Source organism: Elgaria multicarinata, chromosome 2 (assembly GCF_023053635.1).
Source record: "Elgaria multicarinata webbii isolate HBS135686 ecotype San Diego chromosome 2, rElgMul1.1.pri, whole genome shotgun sequence".
Taxonomy (NCBI): domain Eukaryota; kingdom Metazoa; phylum Chordata; class Lepidosauria; order Squamata; family Anguidae; genus Elgaria; species Elgaria multicarinata.
The window spans coordinates 25,993,377-26,015,467 of NC_086172.1; the positions used below are offsets into that span (position 1 = coordinate 25,993,377).

General features: G+C 42.0%; 1 protein-coding gene and 1 long non-coding RNA gene across 2 annotated transcripts in view; both read left to right on the plus strand.

Moving 5' to 3' along the window:
- Positions 1 to 21,850, plus strand: part of C2CD6 (C2 calcium dependent domain containing 6) — a 33,966-nt gene extending 12,116 nt beyond the window's left edge. The window contains exons 7-14 of the mRNA XM_063115885.1: positions 944 to 1,035; positions 2,007 to 2,159; positions 4,420 to 4,534; positions 5,381 to 5,507; positions 6,555 to 6,595; positions 13,533 to 13,583; positions 15,753 to 18,428; positions 21,436 to 21,850. Coding sequence (XP_062971955.1) covers positions 944 to 1,035; positions 2,007 to 2,159; positions 4,420 to 4,534; positions 5,381 to 5,507; positions 6,555 to 6,595; positions 13,533 to 13,583; positions 15,753 to 18,428; positions 21,436 to 21,762 — 3,582 coding nt within the window. The 3' untranslated portion in view covers positions 21,763 to 21,850. The remainder of the gene's footprint in view (positions 1 to 943; positions 1,036 to 2,006; positions 2,160 to 4,419; positions 4,535 to 5,380; positions 5,508 to 6,554; positions 6,596 to 13,532; positions 13,584 to 15,752; positions 18,429 to 21,435) is intronic.
- LOC134392120 (uncharacterized) lies at positions 6,584 to 10,761 on the plus strand. The gene is made up of 3 exons (XR_010025028.1): positions 6,584 to 6,595; positions 8,075 to 8,485; positions 10,734 to 10,761. It is a non-coding gene; the product is annotated as an uncharacterized LOC134392120 (long non-coding RNA).
- Positions 21,851 to 22,091: the final 241 nt, after the last annotated feature.

Consider the following 22,091-nt stretch of genomic DNA (forward strand, 5'->3'; position numbering starts at 1 on the left):
TGTTTAACAAATTTATTGTGGCATAAGTTTTTGTAGGCCAGAGCACACTTCATCAAATGCAAAAAATATATATACAGTATGTTACCTTCCATCAACAGATACCCTTTTACATGTGTTCAGACAGAAAGGGGCAGGAGGGAAGATATTATTAAAATGAGGCAACAAGATGCAGCAATGCAGTGCAATTTTACTATGCACAGCACTGATGGAAACAAGATCTATTAAAAAACACACAACAATAACCCTAAAAGGTCAAATCAGAGCAAGAACTATTCATTCCCAACTGGTTGTGAATTGGCAAAGTAGGATGAACTGCCTGGGATCCCATTCAGAAGACACCTTAAGCCACGGTGGTTAAGGCTTTTGTGGTTGTAACCACGATGGTTTAAAGTGTCTTCTAAACAGGGCCTGGATGAGTGTTGGGATTTGCTGTTTGAGGCAGGGCTTTCACTAGTACTTCTGTGCTGAAATATAATTCTGGCATTCCCCACTTGCCCTTCATGTTGTATCCTAAATAGTGAAGGAACCAGATCCATAGGCAGTGAACATAAGAACATCAGAAGAGCTGTGCTGGATCAGACCAAGGGTCCATCTAGACCAGCACCCTGTTCACACAGTGGCCAACCAGCTATTGACCAGGAACCCACAAGTAGGACACGGGTGCGACAGCACCTTCTTGCCCATGTTTGCCAGCAACTGGTATATATAAGCTTACTGAACATTGTCTACAATTCTAGAACATCCCCAAGACAGTGAACAGAAGAAGAGTTTCAAGTCTTTGACTAAGGAGAAATGACAGGAACATACAGCGTTGGGAAGACAGTCTCCTCTCCCATGTGTACTCTGGGATGGGGAAATCATAGGAGGGCATGGCATCATAGATAATATTAACAATCCAATATTACATCATTATTTATTTTAGTGTGATGTTTTTCTTTTGCAGCTGAAACTGCCAGGTGTAGATCCTGCCAAGGCTGTGGAATATTCCATGTTTCTGAGGGTTCCCCCACCAGAAGACAGAAAAGATGCCACAAGGCAACTATTTTTGACATCTAAGATTAGATGTAATTCAATATGCAATGGAATCCTGAGCTGTAATGACTTAAAAACAGCTAGTCATATAATATATATATATATATATATATAATATGAGAGAGAGGAGCAGACAGGAAGCTTTTAGATCACTGCAATATGAGACCTCTGCCTTTCTCTGAATATGTGAAGTGCCTTGAATATTATAGAAGCACTATATACATGCTTAGTATGATAATGAATAAAGAGATTTCTTAGCTGAAAAAGCCTGAGAATTGTACTGCTTTTAATCAAAAAAATATATCTAAAGTTAAGGGCATCTTCAGCCTTATCTTGTATATTCTTATTTACTTTTACGCAAGGAAATTACTTTGAAACATTTTTTCATTAGAGATGTACATTACAAACATCTCTTCATTAGAGATGTTTCATTACAGATAAGAACATAAGAAGAGTCCTGATGCTGGATCAGACCAAGAGTCCATCTAGTCCAGCACTCTGTTCACACAGTGGCCAACCAGCCATCGGCCAGGGATGGACAAGCAGGACATGGTGCAACAGCACCCTCCCGCCCATGTTCCCCAGGAACTGGTGCACACAGGCTTATTGCCTCGAATACTGGAGATAGCTCACAACCATCAGGGCTAGTAGCCCTTGATAGCCTTTGCCTCCAGGAATTTATCCAACCCTCTTTTAAAGCCATCCAGATTGGTGGCCATCACTACATCTTGTGGTACTGAGTTCCATAATTTAACTATGCACTGTGTGAAGAAGTACTTCCTTTTATCTGTCCTGGATCTCCCACCAATCAGGTTCATGGGATGACCCCTGGTACATCCAAACACAATGGTGTCTGTTTACCTAACAGTAAACATCTAGTGGAGCATTCTAGATGTGGGTGGGTGTATGTGTTGGCTGGGGATTGCTTCTACGGCTGGTAGTATTTTGAATGCCCTGATTTTCTCATTTTGCAGCAATGTCATCAAACCACAGCGCATGGATTATCCTGCATTCTTATCTCCAGACCTAAATGTTACTGTCGGGAATGTTGAGTTGGACAGTCCTAAGGAAAGTTCAGAACACTTCAGAAGCCTTCAGAGAGCTTTGAAACAGCCGCCCCAAGAGAGGCAAGGAATGAGATGAAAACAAAAACACAAATCCCATAGCAGTATCTTTTTTTAAAAAAACACACAACAGATTCTAATATTTGTTAAATGAAACTGAGCATAGGAAGCATTCCTTTAGTCTGCAAAAAAGAAAAGAAAAAAAGGTTGGATCCATATTTAGTCATAGTTAGAGTAGACCCATTGAAATCAATGGGAGCTAAGTTAGTCACAACTATCTTGAGTCTCATTGATATACAAGAGAGATTTGGCGCTTACTAGGGAAAGTCCTGAAACAAGTGGAAACACTCGATTTCAGTGAGTCTACTCTTAAGCTTGACTAAATCTGGATCTCATGCAAAAGTTCAACTGAGGAGGTGGATTGCAAGTGCATCGAGGTACCTTTTCAGCAGGACTTTGGCATGGCACTTTGAAAGTTCTGGTGTAGCAATTTGAAGACCTTTCCCTAGTCCCACAGCCAGGCCCAGCAGTAGATCAATCCTGGATATTGCTCTTCCCTGATTAGGTAGACTTGGTGTCTAAAGCACTGACATGGGGGTAGGGATTGGCTCTTACCAAATCTAGTGTTACTTGGGAACATGTTTGGGAATTTCCCCTTTATCACAAAGTGTTTAAAGTGCCATATCTCTAACAAAGAGAACCACCACGGCGGAGGTAATATTAACTCACATAATTTTCAATATGGTCCATACTCCATTATGCATTAAATCCCTGTTTAAATGCAATGAACAGTTATGACTATAAGATTCTTTGATTTTGATGCAAAAAGGGAAAAGAGAATGTTATGTCAATCACTAATTATCTAATAACAATCTAATGTTCACTTTACCTCATTGTGGGACATTTCTCCTCTGCCATGCACAGTGTGACATCATTTCACTGTAGATAAGTATTAAGCAGGCAAGGAAAACCAGAGCCGATTTGTGATGCACTGAACGTATGGGTTAGCTTTAAGAACAGTAACACAATTAGTTGCTTGTTTTCACTGCAGTTGACTCAAGATCGTGAGCTTCTCTACGTTAAAAACACACCAAAAAAACTGCTGCTTTCTGCTTCCATTTTTATACCAAAATCCTCGTGAGCTCATTACATGGGCAGCCACTTGGCTTGAATGGGATACTTCCTATCTCTGCCTTGAGTTTGAACTTCCATTCAAATCAATGAAACACCTCCATCGAGTGGTGAAATTATAGTGCAACGCCATCAATACACAGAGTGATTTGCCTGATTTATTTTCTTAAAGTTGATTTTATCTGTGTTTTCTGACAGTGGAATAAGGGGTGGGGGGGAGAGCAGGAGACATCCTGCCTGATAACATCATGAAATCGACCTGGAAACTTCCGTGAGTGGTCAGTCATGCTCATTTAGAGACAGCCTGTATACCTGGGAAGCAAGAGAAAACCCGATGAAAACCACTCCTGAAGCCAGATTGAAATGGAGCCAGATAATAATATAATCAAAAGGTGCCTGGTGTTGCATGGCATTTGCAACAGCTGATTGTTATTACCTTCTTCCTGGACCATAGCAAATTTCTTCAGGCATGGTCTTACAAACACCAGTGTTTTCAACTGTGTCGTACTTAGAATATGCTAGGTTAGCTAGCCTAAGCTCATCATCAGATGAGTGTTTTATTGCATGCTCGTTATTGGCCACTCTTGGTTTTTCATGGGTCCTTTTGATGACGACATCCACCTCCTGCACGTCTCCTGAACCTTCTGGTCTTTTTGCCATCACAGCCCCCACCCCCAGAAAATCCAATATTTTTTAAACGAAACTTGCCACCTTTTCCTGCTGTGTGCAAGAAAAGCAGCACGGTAAAAACACCCACTGAATGGGCCATGTGGTTGTTGCTGCTTCCTCTTACTTCACCATGTGAAGAAAGGAAACTGCTTGTCCCTGTTGTGGGACAGCAGAAGGGGAGCAATGCAACAGTAGGGAAACGTGATTTTCCCTCTGTCTGATGACGCTCTTAAGTTATCAGCAACCCGATGTATAACCCAGTTAGGTAACAAATCCTTGGTTTCAAGTCAGTTGGGTATTTAGTCCAAGTGACTTCAGTAGGACTGGTTTAGCTTGCCTCTATGTTACTCTGCTTATTCCATGATTGTGGATTGGACAGTTAGCTTCAACAGAATTAAAGCATCTCAGTTCCAGGTATTTCAGTTCATAGATTGGATCAGAATGAAATATTGTCCTTCGTTAGCTAATGGCAAAGACATTCACACATTTGAACTTTTATTTATTTATTTATTTTGCTCTTTAGGCTGGAAAGAATGAAAAACGAATACCGGAATCTGAAAACATGGCGGGAAAAGGCAGATTATTTAGACCAACTGATCTTAAAAAGGGGACCAAAAATAACACCTGGTCAAACAAAGGTAATTCTGCATTAAAAGAAAGGCAAAAATTATGAAACTGACTGAGAGCCAAACTACATGTGAAAGGGAGTTCTGTAATTTTTCTCAATGTGAGTGTGTGTATATGTGTTTAATTTACAAAAAGCAGCTGCAGGCATCTGAAAACTGGGGGGGGGGGGCTGTCTTCACAGTGCTGAAATGGCACTGCCTTCCCCCTAAAACCCATGGGTTTACTTTCTGGGGTGGTGTCAGGTAATCCTGACGCCAAGGAGGGAGCGCAGAGTTTCCAGTGGTCATCCAGGTACTGGAGCTGCCCCCCCCCTGCCCGCTTCCTGGTGGAAAGCGACCAATCGCTGGTCGCCTTCCACCAGGACTGTCCCCCGGATTGGCCCTGGAGCTAGGTCAGACAGCAAAAGAGCGGTACTGACCTCGTTCCCACTGAAAAAGGCGGGATAAGTCCCTGGCTTTTTCAAAGCACAGCTTTGTGGGAAAGCCCCCTGGCGGCTGCGTCATATAACGAATGCAGCGCAGATTTGCAACCACCCCGCGTATAGGAAGCCCCTGGGAGTGGAGGACTGGATGGATGGAGGAGCTGCTTTGCACTCCTTCTGTTTGTCTACTCAAATCAAAACCCTTCCATCCAGCTTCTTTCCTGCCCTTTTTGATTACATTTTTGTAGCTATCAGGCATGAAATAATTACATTTTATTTAATTGTTAAGGCATAAAATGTACAATTCCAGAAACAAGGTAGAAGATAAAAATTCACTATGAGGTGTCAATTCAGTTATCACCAGCAGGAAGAATTGTGTATACTGGCAAGCGCTGTATTTCTTACTTAATTTTTAAACCCTTTTTTTCCCCTCAAGGTGTCTCGATTCAGAGAAATTGTTGGGAGGATACATCACCCTCTTGTTCAACAAAATACAATTTCTTCCACAGGTTTAGTGAATATTCATGTTTTCATATTCATATCTTGGGTGGAGGGTGGAAGGGGTAATTTCATTACAGGTCAGCATATACTGGCATGTGTATTTCCAAACTTCAATATTACCATGTTTGAAATTATTATTATTATTATTATTATTATTATTATTATTATTATTATTATTTCTAGTCAGGCTGGAAGTATGTTATTAAAACTGTGGAGATAGTTGACAGGAGGCCACCTGAAATTCAGCTAACCTCACTGAGCCTTCTGGCTTCCCAGAGGTTATAGACATGTGGCTGATAACATCTCACAGAGATAATTATCAGCCCTGTAAAACTATAGAAGTAATTTGAAAGAACTGAACAAATGAAGGAAAACTAGCAGGGGTCTCCAGCCCTTTTACTTGCCCAGGATGGAAATTGAGTCCAAGCAGAGGTTGCGTGTGAGCCCCCAAATGCCAAACCAGACTTTGATACCCTTAACAAAATAAGGGTGCAATCCTATGCATGTTTAGACATAAAAAGCCCTACAACTTCCATCATGGTTAGCTGGGAAACAGTGCATAAGATTGCACCCTAAAATATTCATTGACCGGAAAGAAAGCTGAGAAGGAAAACTAAAGGGGCTAATTTGCTGAAGAAACTGAATACAAGACAGAATCTTGTGCCAAACCACATATCTGACATTATCACAATACCAGTTTCCTCGAAGCAAAGCTGGTTAGTCAGATAAAAACCCCACTGCAAAAACCACCCAGACAGCAACACCCCGACCCCAAATACACATAAACACATAGCCGGGGAGAACACCCCCTCAACCCCACAAATACATGTACCCTAGGGGTCTGCAAACTTTTTTTGGTTGCTGGGCACATCTTGAATCTTGATGAAGGTTGCCTATTCATAAAATGCCTGCCATGGTGGGCATGGCTGAACACAGAACACTCTTTTCCCAGAAGGCAAATTGACTTTTCCCAGAAGGCAAAGAACCAAATAAAGATGGCCTGGAAGATAGCCCTTAGCTCTTTAGCATGCCAGCTTCCCTTTAAAATGTAATTTACCTGTTTATTAAAATATAACGTTTTCTAATACTTTTTTTTTCTACAACTACAGAGACAGTAATTAAGGAAGAAGAAAAACCTGCTGAAATTCAGGTATGGGTAGCATTGTTGATAAATTGTGTTATAAAACAAAATCCCTGTGGTATTGCTACTATTAAAGAAGTTATTGCAGAGCACTCTCCTGAATTTATTTGGGAGTACGGAGACAGCGGGACTTGAAATGCATAAAATGATGAAAAGAGACGCTGGGCTCATCTACACCAAGCAGGATATTCCACTATGAAAGTGGTATATAAAAGGCAGGAGCTACACTACTGCTTTATAGCGGTATTGAAGTGGGGCCCATTGACACATACCTCATGCCGCTTTCATAGTGTTATATTCTGCTTGGTGTAGATGTGTCCTGGGCTCCAACAGTTGTCAGTGCACTTCAGTACCACTATAAAGCAGTAGTGTGGCTCCTACCTTCTATAGACCGCTTTCATAGCGGAACATCCTACTAGGTGTAGATGAGCCCTATATTGATACTTGTTTTTTCCCCATCATCGGACATTTTTAAATGAATAGGGTCTTGGTTAATGTTAAATTATAGCATGGAAAGTTAATATCCTAAAACAGGGCAAAGGAACCTTTTTGATCTTGAGGTCCACATTCTCTTGGAGAGCCAGTTGGAGGCAGGCTGGAGTTGAAAGGGGGTGAAGCCAGAACCACCCCACATTCTCTTTCTCACACACACTGCCCAGCTTCTGCACAAAGACTGTCTTTGTGAATTGTGCAGTCCATACAGCTAGCATCTCAATTAGCGAAGTTAGATCCACCTACAGCACTTAGGGCACATTCTACAAGAGCCGTGGCAACGTCATCAGCTTTTCAGCCTGGGGACTCCATTCTGGAGTTGCGTCGAACAGCGACTTAGTCGACACCAATGACATTTGTTCACCGTTATAGACTGGACATCGATCCTGAGCTGATTGCTCTTTTCGGAGAGCCATACTGTCTTCTGTGTTCATTTGAAGACACCTCACTGCCTCCAGTAAGTGAGCTACCTAGTCGCCCATGTGTGTGATGCACAGAGACTACAAAGAAGAAAAACAGGTTGCTTACCTGTAACTGTGGTTCTGTGCAGTCACACAACCCTTCCACCATCCCTGCTTGGGTATCGATCAAATTTATTATGGATGCAGAGGCTGTCACTTCAATCCTTTGGTTCCCGAGCAGCAATGGGGTCTCAAGTGAATTGAGGAGTTGGGCAGGAACCCTCCTAGACATGTGCAGTATGGCGGTGGGGGAGGGCTCCCGCCAAAAATCTCAACTATGGAAGGTTCCCGCAACGAAGCTCTGTACAGGTAAGCAGCCTGTTTTTATCGAGTTCCTTATGTTTCTTCTTCACCAGTGAAATGCCAAATTAGTGCAGAGCTGTGTCTTAATGCTTGTCAAGGAAATGTATTAAAGTTGAGACCCAAATATTTATGAAAACAGTTTGCACTTGATCCAGACTCCATTTTAGTACATATTCTTTAATCAATGCTGGTGATCATTATTTGTTGTCGTTATTATTATTATTATTTACAGAAATCGGAAAACGTTCCACATGAGGTATCAAGCCTGTATTTGCGTGTTCCTGCATCTGTGCCATCCTGTGAAGAAACCGATTCAGATTCAGAATCAGTAGAGACGAAAGAACTTCATAAATCTTTTGAAAACACCTTTATTATTCCACCACTAACTGTAACATCTAGCACTACCTGTTCTTCAGGATCTTCAGATGGCGGAGAGAACCTGGGAGGGAAAATTATAAGAGAAAAGGTTCACCATGAGTCTGAAACCTCTCTATCCATTAGAGTCACAACAGAATTTTCTGAGACTGGGGATTCTGAAAGCGCTACTTTTGCAGGTACTGGGAGCAAAGTGGTACATGAGGAACTACCTAACATAGAAAAAAAAGAATCTGCAATAGAATATCTGCCAGAACCACCAATACAGGTAGCTACTGATAATATGGAACATGTTCTAAAATCTGTATTAGTGTAATACCTTTATTAGGCCAAACAAAAAGTTACAAAAAATGTCAAGCTTTTTAGAGCTCCAGATCTCTTCATCAGGCAAGATGCTACAAAAAGCAGGTGAAGGGGAGAAAAAAAATCCTAGTGTTGAAATCATGGTATCTGCATGGTCACAATCATCGAGATGTAATGTGGGCGGATGGGTCTGAAGGCATTCAAATAAGGTTCTAGCAGGTTTTGTGATGGTTTGAGATTTCATCCAGAGCTGCTGGGACAAAGAAAGTCAGATATTTGATCTCCCATTTATAAATATATAATCTAACTATTATGCAGAAATGTCTCCATCTTGGATGGAAGACATGTCACAACTTCCAACAGTTATTCATCCTTTTCTAATGGACAAAGTATTTGGAGCTTTCATATTTCCATTCTTCCACTTTTGAAGTCGCTGCATATAGTAATTAATAGGTGTGTTCTCAAGGTGGGATCGGGCATGGTATTGTGGAAATGATACAACAACACTACATCAGTCTTTTAACAATCCTCTCAGAGTAAATCTATGCTACGGACTTACACTTGTTTAAGAGTCATTTCCTCTACCCAGGGAATCCTATGGAGTGTAATTTTGTGACTCAGCCTGAGGATCTCTCACATAAAATTTCCACCACAGGCCCCAGGGTTCCTTGGGGGTAAGCCATGACAGCTCAACTGGTGTTTTAAATGCCCCAGATGCATCTGCAGAATAGCTAAGTCAGCCTTGTTTTGACAGAATCACCTTGCCATAGGTGGTAGAGGGATGGAACTTAGTTTCTATGCTCAGGACAGGGCCTTAGCTCCTTTGCGTGTCTAGCCTAGGAACCAATGGCAACAATGGTGAAGGCAGAGCGATCCATACCAGAGCATCTGTGCAGGTCCCGCAGGAGGCAAAGCCTTATCTGATGCGCTCAGTATAGATACCAAGTGAGCTGGTGGAGGAGGCAGGGAGCGCTGGTCTTTAGCCTGCAAAATGTTTTACCTGCCTGGTTTTCTTCACAAGAGGGGATGGAGTGCAACAAGAACTTATCTGCAGACTTTGAGGGCTAATGTATAAGGCTGAGCTATGCCCATTAATTATTCAGTCATCTTTTCATGATGGTTTGCATAGACTAGTGATTTGCCACTATACATCTTGGCCATATGATATCCTAAAATTCCAGGTCCACAAAAAAATAAGTGCCTTTGTCTTTCTGGTAACATCTGTGTCTTGTCTACAAGATTTTAGAGTGCTGAAGAAAAGGAAAATATAAACAAAAACGGTACTGTAAACGTCATATAGCTGCCACTAGTAGTTACCACTGAGTTGAAGGGACCCAGGTAAAAAATGGGCAGCTACAGACATCATAATTATATCATGGTCATCATCACAGGATAGATTTGGAATCTGTAAGTATTGGGCCTGAACTCCATTAGCATAGGGTACAGGGATCCTCCCCATTAGCCAATGTTTGGGGGATGGCCAGGGGCACATAATGCTAGAACCAGTTTTTGCCATTTTAGGGAGTAGGATGACTGCAGGAGGTTGCTATAGCCCAGAACTAGAGTGACTCCTTGCCAGTTTCTACCCCTTCGCACTCCACTCATATTCAGCTAATGCAGTGGTTCTCAACCTGGGGCACTCCAGATGTGTTGGACTGCATCTCCCAGAATGCCCCAGCCAGCAGAGCTGGCTGGGGCATTCTGGGAGTTGTAGTCCAACACATCTGGAGCGCCCCAGGTTGAGAAAGGCTGAGCTAATGGGACCAAGTGACGCATTATCCCTGTTCGCCTTGAGCTTCTCAAGCCCCTGAGCCAATATGAATAATGACACCACTTGCCAAGATTGGAGTTATCCACCCATACAGGTGTATGTGTGCAGCACCTGTGCAAGTACGGGCTTCCATTTGCAGGATATTGGTTTGCCTATTAGAGTACTAGACCAGTATCTTCATATGTAAAGCAGGTGTGTATAAAAGAGATCACCAATTTGGAAATTGGATTTATCAAAGAACCTTCATAGGGTACAATTGCAAGCATGGTAAGATGGGGATTTGCTCCCTTCTGCTCGACATAATGATATTCTTCTTAAGTTAATTCTTTATCTTAAGCTCACTACTTTTGTGTATTCGTATGGCATTCTTATTACTACAAAGATTTATAAGAGCGAGTGACTATCAATTTGTTCTTGATACATTGCCTCCACAATTTCAAAGGAATCGTATTCTAGGACTGAAGTTTCTGTGGAAATCTCAGGTGAGTTGGTGGCACCGAAACCATCAGGTAAACAATATAACTTGTTAATAGTAATTATTTCTAAGAGCATGAGTTCTATAAAAAAAATGAAGCAAAACATGGTATGTTAAGGAAGAAAAGGCTCTTCACAGATAGTCATTCCACTTTTAATTCCTGGCTTAGCCTGGCACTTGGGGACAAGATACAATAATGAAATAGCCAATGTGACATCAGTTAACTCAATTTTTTTTAACCAAATACATAGAGTGCATGGTCTATATCACGATGGGCAATTCGTGGCCCTCCAGATGTTTTGGCCTACAACTCCTGTCATGCCTTGCCATTGGCTAGCTAGGGCTGATGGGGATTGCAGACCAAAACATCTGAAGGGCCACAAGTAGCCCAACTGTGGTCTATTTATTTCTGTTTCTACTTTGCCAGTGGTAGGAATGCTGTGTGGAAGGCAGGGACCATAATAGGCCATGAAGCTATTGGCATAAGACTACATGGGACCGCAGGGTTGTTGTTTATTTGCTGCCTCTCCAGAAGAACCAGGAAATCAAGGACTACCCAAATCAGATTAATCATATAGGAAACAGTGGGGTGTACTGGGCCTCAAGAATAGCAAGTTGGCAAAGTTGCATAACCCCTTTCCATATCCTGCAAAAGTGCTGAGATGGGGAGTTATATCCAGTTTTGCACTGGATCAACTGCACTGGCAGAAGTGGGATTCTCTGTTCCTTCCTTCTTATGGCTGCCCCACCAACCCCCTAAAAAAATCACACAAAGTGTCAGCAGACCCTGCTGAATAAAGTGAGCTGTGATGTGTCAACTGGAGGGGCCTAACTCCAACAGGGCCCTTCCTCTTGAGGTAGGCAGATCTTGGATTGAACCTGGGATGTGTGTGCATTAACTGTTACAAAATCTTTAGAAGTTATCACTGGAAAAAGGATGGGCCCATTTTAAACAAAGGCCAAAGGATATTACAGCTATATTGTTCTAGCTGCATGAGGCCTTGTAAAATGCAAGCTGTGGTTTCTTTGAAGAGAAACTTTTTTTCTCTTAATTGGCTTTTCCTTCATTACTTAAAAGTTTCTTTTCAGTGGGGAAGCAGAAATACACATCCTGAAGCCCCCACATTTAGCAGCCTTTAGCCTTGGGGGACTGCACAAGTTGCATGGACTCACAGAGCATTCAGCATTGAAGAACCCTGGCAAAAACTGGCACTGTGCACAGAGAGTCGTATCCTGTGCAAAAGGAAAGCGCCAAGAGGTGAACAAACACAACAAGTGAGCTTGAAGATAACCCAGTCCTTTCACAGCCTTCACTAGGGCTGTTTCTATAGGAGGACGCTTTGCATCCCGATTTCTCCAAAAACCTGTGGCATCGCTGCTGCAAAGCAGCATCAATATGTTTAAATGCCAGGACTAAGCACAGACTATCCAGAGAGGAAGTTGCAGCGCCATAGTCAGACGGCGGAAATGGGCAGCAGACCAAAAACTGCGAAGCCCTTTTTTTTATTATTGTGATTTTCTGGGAACTCTGCGCAAGTTTAAAACCATTGCTACAATTCCTTTAATTCATGCATTAGACATTGCAACTGCCATTAATTTTGTTCCCCAGACTGTAATACGGCCATGATGGCCATTAATCAGCTTGTCCAGCCAGCCCCTGCCTCAGTTCCTACGCCTACCCTGCACTGGGAACCACCCCTATGTCCACCAGTGACAGACAGAGGAAACAATGTGGTGACATTGGGGCAATTGAAAAAGTAACCGTAAAACAGCATTGCAAAAACACACAGTTTCAGGAGGGAAAGCCTGACGTGGCCACAAGTTGGCAGCTGCGTCATAAACAATGCAGCACCACAATGCAGCCATGACTTTATAAATAGGCCATATAGACACCCCCTAGGAGCAAGATCAACAATACAAATTCCTCTTTAGTGCCTTCAGATTGTCCTCTCTGCTGGGAGAAAATGCCCACCAAAAACATTTTGCATGGGATAATACATGGATTTTCCTAGAAAGGAAGGAGGAAACTGTCAAAGCATGGGTCACTTTAGGCCAGTCTTCCCCAACCTGACGTCATCCAGAAGTGTTGAACTATCACTTCTGTTACCATGCTGGCTGAAGATAATGGAAGTTGAGCACATGGCCTGTGATGTGATTAGGATGGTCTCCTTTATGCGGCGAGCACTTGACATGGAATTGAAATGCCCTTTCTTGGCAGTCTTACTTGGGCTTCCTATATTGTAGTGCTGCACCACCTTTACATGCTAGGGACATTTTTTATTTAATATTCCAGTTTGTCTCTAATATTTTAAAAAGTGGGATAAACAGGGAAAAGCATGGGAGACATCTTGGAGGTTGACGAAATCATGTAAAGGACCAGTAAACTTCTGTGAGTAGCCAATCACAAGTGTGCAATAAATTGACTCTTTTCTCCTACGCATAAAGTGATCAGACAGAGATTTAACCAGGAGATATAATTGGAAGATCTCCAGAGATTATTAGGTCTAAGTGCTGTGTAGTGTTTTTGGTTAGCCTATGACCACATTGGTTTAAACGTACTTGATGAGTACAGAACTAATGGCTTATTAACTGAATCCTGGCTGTTTAGGCCATGCCGTTTGTTAAAGATTAACTCAAAGCTATAATTTATATATAATTTAATTCAATTTAATTAGAAAGAAACCTGTAGGATTTCAGGCCTAACATTGTGTAATACCTACTTGATTGCTCCCTGATGTATTAATTTTCCATTCTGTTTAATTCTTCCTAGATTCAGTGGATGAACCAGTAGAGCAATGGCCTTGGAAATTGGTCGGGGTGAGAAATAGCTGTATTATGCATTTCTAATAGTGCTTAAGTAGAATTGGCAATGTGTCTTTGTGGTGGTGGCAACACAGCATTTCCTGTCCCATTCATTTGTTTGTGATCTGTCACAGAAAATAGGGCAAGGAGTTGGTACAGTCTGGCTTCATTGCACTTCCTGTGCCCGATAAGCAACCCATTTTCTGGATGTTTTGTATGAAAAATCCCTCTTTACGTACAATGCCTTGTGAAAATGCTTTGTGATGCCCCTCTCACTCTTCTGCATTCACCTTCATTATTTATTGTTTGTCTACCTTAGAGAGAGCAGGCAGGTTTTTGATTGGCCTTTTGACTATTAGGGTTTTGGGGGATATCTCCACACATTCTCCATTGACACATTGCTAATTTCTTTCGGGTGCAATCCTGTGCATGTTTAGACAGAGGGGGGGAGTCCTACAACTCTCAGTGGGGATGTCTAAATGAGCCACTTCTGGAAGTTTGCAGATCAATTTCATGACTTCGTAAGCAGCAAACAGAACATCTCCTGCCCGTTCCCCCAGCCATCCTGTTTTATTTTAACACAGATTAAATCCACTATTTCTTTATGACAGAATTTTATTCCGCCATTAGATAGTGCTGTTTTACTGCAGCCTATTCATTTCAATCACATTCCCTTTCCAATTAAAAAGCACATGGTCGCTGTCCGTCAATGTCTGAAGACGCCCTTTTTGAACACAAAAAGATCCAAGATGGGGGCTTGTGGTAAGAAAAGAATCTCTCTCTTCTTCTTTTTTTTAACATGGAGAACCTCAGCATGTTCCAGACAGCTTGACTGGCTGGGGATTGTTGGAAATTGTAGGGCTTCTCTTTGTCTAAACAAGCATAGGATTGCGCCTTCAGTTAATTTTATTTTTTGATGGGGAAGGATTGTTTTTCACCTTTCACACCTTCATCTCCTTCGCAGTACCATAGAGACGTCTCATGGTCCCACTCTACCCCTCCCCTATCTTTTTCTTGCAAACTGCGACATGCTAATACTCAACTGTGGTGTGCACGGAGCCCACAGTGTTGACTCTTTGTCTCTTCCCCCCTTCCCCCCTCCCCACGGAATGGCGGCACTGGTTCCCACTTACCGTATTGATGTGCCGCCATTTCGTGGAGAGGGGCAGAGGAGAGATGCCCCTTGTTACTGCAGCAACAGCCGCGTTGCATCTTCTTCTACAGCCGTCGCCACAGCAAGGAGGTGGGGGAGCAATAGCCTCTCCTAGGATATTGCTCCCCGCCTCCTTGCCACAGTGGCGGCTGTGCAGGAAGATGCAACGCGGCCACCACAAGAAGCAGCGGAGAGGAGATCCATCCGCCATCTCCGTCTTGCTATGGCCATGGAGGAAGACATGCCATGTGGCCATCACCGCAGCAAGAAGTGGCAGATGGTTCTCCTCCCTTGACAGGAGAGGGGATCCATCTGCTGCCTCCTTCTTGCTATGGTGGCGGCTGCAGTGCATCTTCTTGGAATAGCAATAAACCACGTTCGCTGCAAAGTGGTGGCGGCTGGCGACAGGAGATTCTAGGAGCTCCTGCCACTCTTGAACAGTGGCAGGAATTCCTAGCAACCCCGTCCCCAGTCGCCAGCAGGAGCAGGGGAAAGGGACGTTCACATCCCGCAGCACCCCACCCAGGGATGGCATGTGCCTGTCCCAGGGAGCAGGTATGTGAGTCGTCTGGTAGAGGTAGCCGCTGTTCGTTTAGCAGTTCAAGCAAATGTGTTAAGCCAACCCAATGATCAGCACTAGTTTGTGACACCAATACAACACAATCATAGTGGCACTTGTGCTTCTACCATCCAATATGCTATTAGATTTATTTGCTAGCATACAAATGGCTGCCCAGTTGAAATGCAAAAGCATTGCGTTTCGCCTTTACTTCAAAGTAGGAACAGAATTTACATGTAAATTTTTACTATTGACCTTTGTATACAATTTTTCCTTTTCATGCTCCTCATTTTATTGCATTGCATTGAAAATTTGGCCAAGGATTTTAAATCATTTGTAAGCCTTTTCTAAAATCCCTTTTTAATATGGTCACAGGATCTTCATATTTCACATACCTCCCCTGTTCGTATTGAATTGTTCAAAATACCATAATTATGAGTTCTTCTCTTCTTTTTTTTTAAAAAAATCACAGTTCCAAGAAGCTGTTTTTAGCCGAAACAAGTTTGAACCATTCTTGAGACGTGTTTGTAAAGTACAACCACCTCCATTTCGTACAGGCAAAGGAGATGTTTTCAGTCATTTGGAAAAAAAAATTTCAGCGACTGATATCAAAGAACAGGAAGATCAAGATCCACCTCATGAGCTGTCTTTGACTAAAGCAAACAGTTATTCAGACTATCGACCAATCAAAAGTGGTGAACAGCTGTCTATACTAAGACTCATAGAAAAGAAAATGGATTTAGAAGACGAAGACCAAAAACCTGCCATGCAAGACAAAGATGAACTACCTGGTTTTTCTCAGAAGCGATCAGGAGATAAACTATCAGAAGCAGAAACAAAAGAGGTCCAGATATATTTTCAAAAGTCTCTTGAAACCGTTCTTGTTGATAAACTTGTAAAAGTAGTAGCACTGAAATCACTGTTAAGTGACAATATTGAAAACCTAGTTGTGAAGAGACTCTCAGAAACAGAAATATCCCAAGAATTAGAAGACAGCAATTTGCCAAGTGATAGGGAGAAACATTTATCCAAGGAAAGAAAACCTAGTTCCAGCGAGAAGATTTCAGAATCAGACCTAAGAAAGCTGAAAGATGTTGTGAGTGAAAACTTGCAAACTCGTCTAATAAAGAAATTGTCTGAACAGGGAATAATCCCAGATATGGAGTTAGCTGAGAAAGACCAGAAGGTTTCTCTTCCAAGTTCAAGTGATTCGTTTGAGAGAAGGAAAAGTTTATTCGAGGAAACTGAAATATTTACACTGAAATCACTAAGTAGCAGTCAATTAGGAAACATTTCTAAAACTGAATCCAAGCAGCATAGTAAAGAAAGTAGCCATGAAAAACAGCCAATAGTTACAGAGAAAGGTTTCTCCGAAAGCAAAATAGATTCTGATAGAGAGTCTATTTTACCTGTTAAAAGCCAAGATGGTTCAACAGACTTAAGACATGAACACTCCAAACAATCACTAGAAATAATTAGAGTAACATTGCCATTGAGCACAGAAACAGATATTAAGCAGCAACTTGCCAGTCATGACATTCTCCTTGAAAGAGTTTTAAAAGCAGAAATAACAAGTTTAAAAACTTTTTTAAGCAAAGGGCTCCAGGATCACCTTAAAGATAAACTTACAGAAACTGGATTAAGTACAGAAGATTTTGAAACAGTGTGCCGGAAGTTGTCCTTGAACATGAAAAGGGAACATACTAAAGAAAGCCTTGCTGAAGAGACACCTGCACTAAGTGAAAGTGTTCAAAATCTCTTTGAAGCACTTTCAGAAAGTGAAATTGCCAATCTGAAGTTTGCATTGAATAAGAAGATCTATGACCATCTTTCAGAAAGGCTTTCAGAAATAGGACTGATCACAGAGGAGGAGTTAAGTAAGATACTTGAAAAATGGTTTCCAGTTGTGATGAAAGAAACATCACCAACGGCAGTTAAAGCCTCAGATTTACCCAATGAAGGACAAAGTGTGCATTCACCATCCTCCTTAACTCAAAACCTGCAAGATAGGTTTTCAGATGAAGAACTACAAAATCTAAAGTGTCTCCTAAGCAGGCTTCTGAAAGAAGGCCAAAGACACAAGCTTTCAGAATCAGAAGTAAAAGGTTTAACATCAGTTTTTCAGAAAAGTTCTGTGAATCTTTCCAATCAAAGCAGTTCTGAAACTGGAATAAGCAAAGGAGTGGAGATAAAGGATAAATGCCACAGTCTTATAACTTTGCCAAGTGGTGAAGAACGTTCAGAAGTTAGTAACGTAGCTGTATTCGACAGTGAGAAAAGTCGTTCAAAGGAAAGTCTTCATGAAATTTCAACAGGTGAGAAATATCGTGTAAGAGGAGAAAATCCAGACCATGCTGAAAACAGTATTTTTGAAGTAGAAACCAAGAACCAAGAAACTCAGACCATGTATCTTACAAAAAAAGCAAAACATAGTTCTAAAAGGGAATGTCACAGGTTGCCAGGTTACCCTGAAAATCTGGAGATGCTAAATTTAAGGAGAGGATCGTTTGAAGCAGGATTAAAAAGCAAACCCCCTGATGAACCTTCGAAGAGAATCTCAGAACCATTTGCCTTTTCATCTTTTTTGAGTGCACACGATATTGGTATACAAACTGAAATAAAAAACTATCTCTCCAAGCCTCCAAATTACCTTTCCAAGCCTTCCTTTCCAGTAAACCCTGAGACATTTCGCTTTTTACACTCAGAGTCCGAGGAAGAAGCAAAGCCAGCAAGCAAACATCATGAAAAGTCAAAAAGCAGGAGGAAAACTGACAAAAAGGACACCGTATCACACCATCCACAGCAAACAATGACACACACACATAACAAGAAGGAAAGGACAAATAATGGAAACGTAGCTAAGGAGTGTTTAAAATGTAAAAAACATGGTGAACCACCTCCTTCAAAAATTAGCACGACCGAAAACAAGAAGGATTTAAAAACAATAGCATCCTCAACTGGTGTGGGAAAGGAAAGCCTGAAGCAGAAAGCTGAGAAGAAACGCGATAATGAGGTGAAACCCAAAAAATCCCTTAGCAAGACTGCTGCCCTGTCTGATCCACAGCTACAAAACCGGTCCAAAAATCTTCAGGAAAAATCATCTGCAACAACGATCCCACCTTATGGACGTACAAAAGGAAATACTTTGGTAAGAACATTATCAACTTTGAGCTTGAAAACCACAAATATATCTAACTGCAGCACATATAGGACTATATTCTTTAATGCCTTTACATTTTCCAAACTGATAGCAGGTCAGGACCATGGGCTACTGTGGTATAGAAGGATTTAAGCTGCACATCTCGAAGAAACATGACAGATTTCACAATTGAGGTCTCCTACATTACCTAGAGAGCTTAATGGCAATTGGTTAGTCTATGCCTGGAGTGGGAGAACCCATTCCCCAATGAACACATGCCCCTCTCAGCCTAGTTTCATGCAGCCATTCAGATATGGGGTGGGAGAGAACAAGCTGTACATTCCTGCAATGTATAGCTTTTAACTTTTGTAAACTGCCCAGAAAGCTTCGACTATGGGGCGGTATATAAATTTAATAAATAACTATGTTACAGTCCCCACCATCTGCCAGCATGGGGCCCCAGACAGATTACTCTTGTAAATGTGGCTCTTGACAGAAAAGCATTCCTCACCACTGGTCTACACCAATGAGCCCATCAAACCAGCACTTTATGGTTGTTTGGCATTGTGAGCCAGACAGTTTCATTGCAGTGTTCTTTGACTGTATAAAGATTATTGTTTTGAAGGGGATAATAATGTTTGGACATGCTAAACCATGGTGGTTAAGCATTTTGAGTTAAACATTATGGCTTAGCGAGCTCCATCACACCTACTTTTTTTCTGGTATGCACCCGCGATTTTGACCTCCATTTCTTTAATGTGGCACGTGCTTGTCTCTCACGATCGTAAGTGTACTGGGGGACTCTTTTTACTTGTCTGCTCTCCCATTATTGTGCCCTCTCCACCCCGCCCCTTCTCACCACCTCTCTACTTCATTGGTTCTTGTCAGGTGATGGACATGGGAGCCTCTCCCCCCTCCCTCTGGCTTTGTTGTCTAGCATTTTACCGATTCAACATTTAATTGGCTGGGCACCAGTTCTGCAGGCAGAGCCCGTTCGACTGGCTCAGTTCATTTGACACGGTGTGCTGGAAGAGAACCACCCTCCTCTTTTGTCAGCAAGCACACATTCAAAGCACATGCCCCCAACAAAAGAAAACCCACGAGGACAGCAATACACGGGGATGGAAGGGCACTTTAATCCCGCATGGAGGAAATAAACCAGACTTTCCCCACTCCAAAATATTTATTTATTTATTTATTTATTACATTTTCATACCGCCCAATAGCCGAAGCTCTCTGGGCGGTTCACAAAAATTAAAACCATCATAAAACAACCAACAGGTTAAAAGCACAAATACAAAATACAGTATAAAAAGCACAACCAGGATAAAACCACGCAGCAAAATTGATATAAGGTTAAAATACAGAGTTAAAACAGTATAATTTAAATTTAAGTTAAAATTAAGTGTTAAAATACTGAGTGAATAAAAAGGTCTTCAGCTGGCGATGAAAGGAGTACAATGTAGGCGCCAGGCGGACCTCTCTGGGGAGCTCATTCCACAACCGGGGTGCCACAGCAGAGAAAGCCCTCCTCCTAGTAGCCACCTGCCTCACTTCCTTTGGCAGGGGCTCACGGAGAAGAACCCCTGTGGATGATCTTAAGGTCTGGGCAGGTACATATGGGAGGAGGTGTTCCTTCAAATAACCTGGCCCCAAACCGTTTAGGGCTTTAAATGTCAATACCAGCACTTTGAATCGGGCCCAGACCTGGACTGGCAGCCAATGAAGTTGTAAAAGGACTGGCATAATGTGATCCCAGTCCCTGTTAGTAAACGGATAGAAACGGATAAAATAAGATAGAAAAGGGAGAGGAAGAGGCGAGATGAGTGCAGGACAGTGATGTCATGTGAGTACCGCATTGCAAAACCACAAACCAGGCATGACGAGAGTGCGATAAAAGGCTGGTGTGATGGAGCACAGCGTCACGTGTGAAACATTCCTAACCATTGTGTCTACATAACCATGGTTTAAACACGTTCACCAACCATTTGCTGCAGAAGGGTTAGCAGCCTAACCATGGCTTAGTGTGTTGTCTGAACAGGGTTGCCAACCCTTTTCTCCCGTGTAATAGTTCTGACAAAAATCTTCCCTCCTCCCAAACTGCTATTTAGCATTCAAGGGGGAGTTGCCCTCCCAAACCAAATAGCAGCTTCAAGGTAGATTATTTTTTATCAGGACTGGGATGTGGAAGAGAAGAGTTAAAAACCTCCCCTCACCCCCACCATAGTTACATTAAATATAGTGTTTGGCATTGTGGGATTATTTTCACCCTTTGTTCCCTAAGCCTGACAAAGGACACTTATGCATCCTTGGCCTCTCTTTTCCTTAACACAATGTTTTCTCCACTAATTCTTTCCCCACATTCCTGCTTCTGAACCCATTACAACCTGATCTCTTAACTCAAGTGTCCAGCATCAACAGTATATTGCTCTTCACCTCTAGAAGCTGCATAAGGTTTCCCGCAAGCAATCTGACCTTTCGTTTCCCAACCTGCACTGTTTCGCTGCCAATTGCCATTCAGAATATTTGCTATGTTTATGAACAGTCACAGCAGTTCAATGGAGGGCAGGGAAGTGGGGAGGAGAAAGATGCTTCCAGTGACAACTGATTAGATGCAGCGTTTGGGAGCTTATCTGGTCCAGCAATTAAAAATGGCATGAATTTGATAGCTGAAAGAGTAAGGTATAGACTCTGTTCAGATGACACACTAAGGCCATGGTGGTTAAGCAGTTTGAGCTAAACATTATGGCTTAGTGTGTTGTGTGAAACATTCCTAACCATGGTGGCTACATAACCACGGTTTAAACATGTTCACTAACCATTTGCTGCAAAAGGCTTAATGTATTGCCTGAACAGGCCCATACTAACAAATAAAGAACAATGCAGTTTTTATCATAAAATAAGCCAACTCCTAAGTGCTAATGTATGAAAAATATTATTGATCTGGTATGAATTTTGTCATCATCATGATTATTATACATAAAACAGCTATCTGCTTTTATTTCAATCTATTTAGACTCTTGCAGGCACAGAGGATTTAGATGTGGAAGCTTTCAAGCACCTTGAAAAAGCAATAGAAAGAGCTCTTATCGATTTAGGAGGAGTTTCAGAAAGCAGCTCCAGCCATGGAAGACCGAGCACAGTTCCAAGTGCTGTTGCTCTCGCATCTAAAGATTCATCCAGACCATTTTCCTCTGCAGTTGAGACTCCGAAAAATCAAGCAGGCTTAATATCTGAAATGCTTAACAATCAGGAACGGATTTTAAAAATGACACCTGAACAATTGGCGATAGTACTTCGGGTTCTCCAGAAGGTATTGAAGCAGAACACAAGCCCAAAATAATGGATGAATGGAAACCATCTGTGCCTAAACCAGCTATGTGTGTGCTTTTGTGTTACTATTTCCCCCTAGCTGTAATGAAAAATAAAACCCCTTTGTATGTACATTTTTGTAGTTCTGAGATTATTTTAAAATTCATTTGAATTCTTAACAGAAAATGGTAGTATTCATTCTGAAATGGATGAATCCTACATAGATAACTTAGCAGGTAGACAAGGAGTATGCACAAGTGCCCTGTTTTTCATTGTACAATCTTATCTCTGGTAGCATGTACCCTCCTCCACATCCCACACTTCAAGTAACACTCGGGGGTAGACATTATGAGGGAATTC